We start from the raw sequence: 1,041 nt of genomic DNA, 5'->3' as shown, positions 1-1,041 counted from the left end.
GGGTGTGTATCCCACAGAGATGCAGAGCGGCTGGTGGTGGCTGCGGGAGCCCGAGGAGCTGGAGGCGGTGACGAGGGCGCTGCACCCGCGGGGGATTCGTGAGAAAGCCCTGCACAAGCACCTCACCAAGCACAGGGAGTTCCTGCGCGAGGTTTGCCTCCGCGCCACCACGGGTGAGAGCCCCCAGACCCATCCTGGGGCACCCCAGAGCCAGTTCCTGTCGGGGCTGGGGTGTTTCTGCCTGTCCCCTGCTCCATGAGCCCCATTTTTGGCCCCCAGACCCATCTTGGGGCACCCCCGGAGACAGTTCCTGTCGGGGTGGAGAGGTTTCTGCCTGTCCTCTGCTCCCTGAGCCCCGTTTTTGGCCCCCAGACCCATATTGGGCTGCCCCAAAGCCAGTTCCTGCCAGGGTGGGGGGTTTCTGCCTTTCCTCCCTCCGTGAGCCCCGTTTTTGGCCCCCAGACCCGTCTTCCACCAGGGTGGGGGGGTTTCTGCCTGTCCCCCACTCCCTGAGCCCCTTTTTTGGCCACCCAGACCCCATTTTCCACCTGTACCCGGGTCGGGGTTACTGGTACCCCCTTTTCCCTCACTGACCCCCTCCTCCCTGGGGTGGGGGGCTCCTGAGTCCCCCTGTACCCCCACAGACCCACTGCTCCCTGGGGTGGGGTTCTGCCTCCTCTCCCCCTCCCCAACCTCCTTTTTGTCCCCCCAGACCCCATATTCCACCTGTGCCCGGGCTGGGATTACTGGTACCCCTTTTTCCCCCACAGACCCTCTGCTCCCTGGGGTGGGGTTCAGCCTCCTCTCCCCCCTCCCCAACCCCCTTTTTGTCCCCCCAGACCCTATCTTCCACCCCCGCTCGGAGCTGGCGGCCGCGGTGTCTCAGGAGGCGCTGGCGCAGTGGTCAGTGCCGGACAGAGCCTACGAGACCGACCTGGGTGTGCTGCAGTGGGTGGARGAGCTGGAGCAGCGCGTGCTCATGGCTGACCTGCAGATCCGGGTGGGTGTGGGGGATGGTGATCGAGGTGTCACACACCCTGA

At 65.7% G+C, this 1,041-nt stretch overlaps 1 protein-coding gene across 1 annotated transcript in view; it reads left to right on the top strand.

Annotated features, from left to right (window-relative positions):
• BAZ2A (bromodomain adjacent to zinc finger domain 2A) overlaps nt 1–1,041 on the top strand; it is a 21,973-nt gene that overhangs the window by 16,279 nt on the left and 4,653 nt on the right. The window contains exons 20-21 of the mRNA XM_057388017.1: nt 9–173; nt 840–999. Of these exons, the coding sequence (XP_057244000.1) occupies nt 9–173; nt 840–999 (325 nt within the window). The remainder of the gene's footprint in view (nt 1–8; nt 174–839; nt 1,000–1,041) is intronic.

The sequence above is a fragment of the Malurus melanocephalus genome, unplaced genomic scaffold (genome assembly GCF_030028575.1).
Source record: "Malurus melanocephalus ecotype Western Australia unplaced genomic scaffold, MMel_1.1 scaffold_1494, whole genome shotgun sequence".
NCBI classification, from domain to species: Eukaryota; Metazoa; Chordata; class Aves; order Passeriformes; family Maluridae; genus Malurus; species Malurus melanocephalus.
Note: the sequence above shows the minus strand (reverse complement) of the source record. Positions and strands in the feature narration are given on the sequence as shown.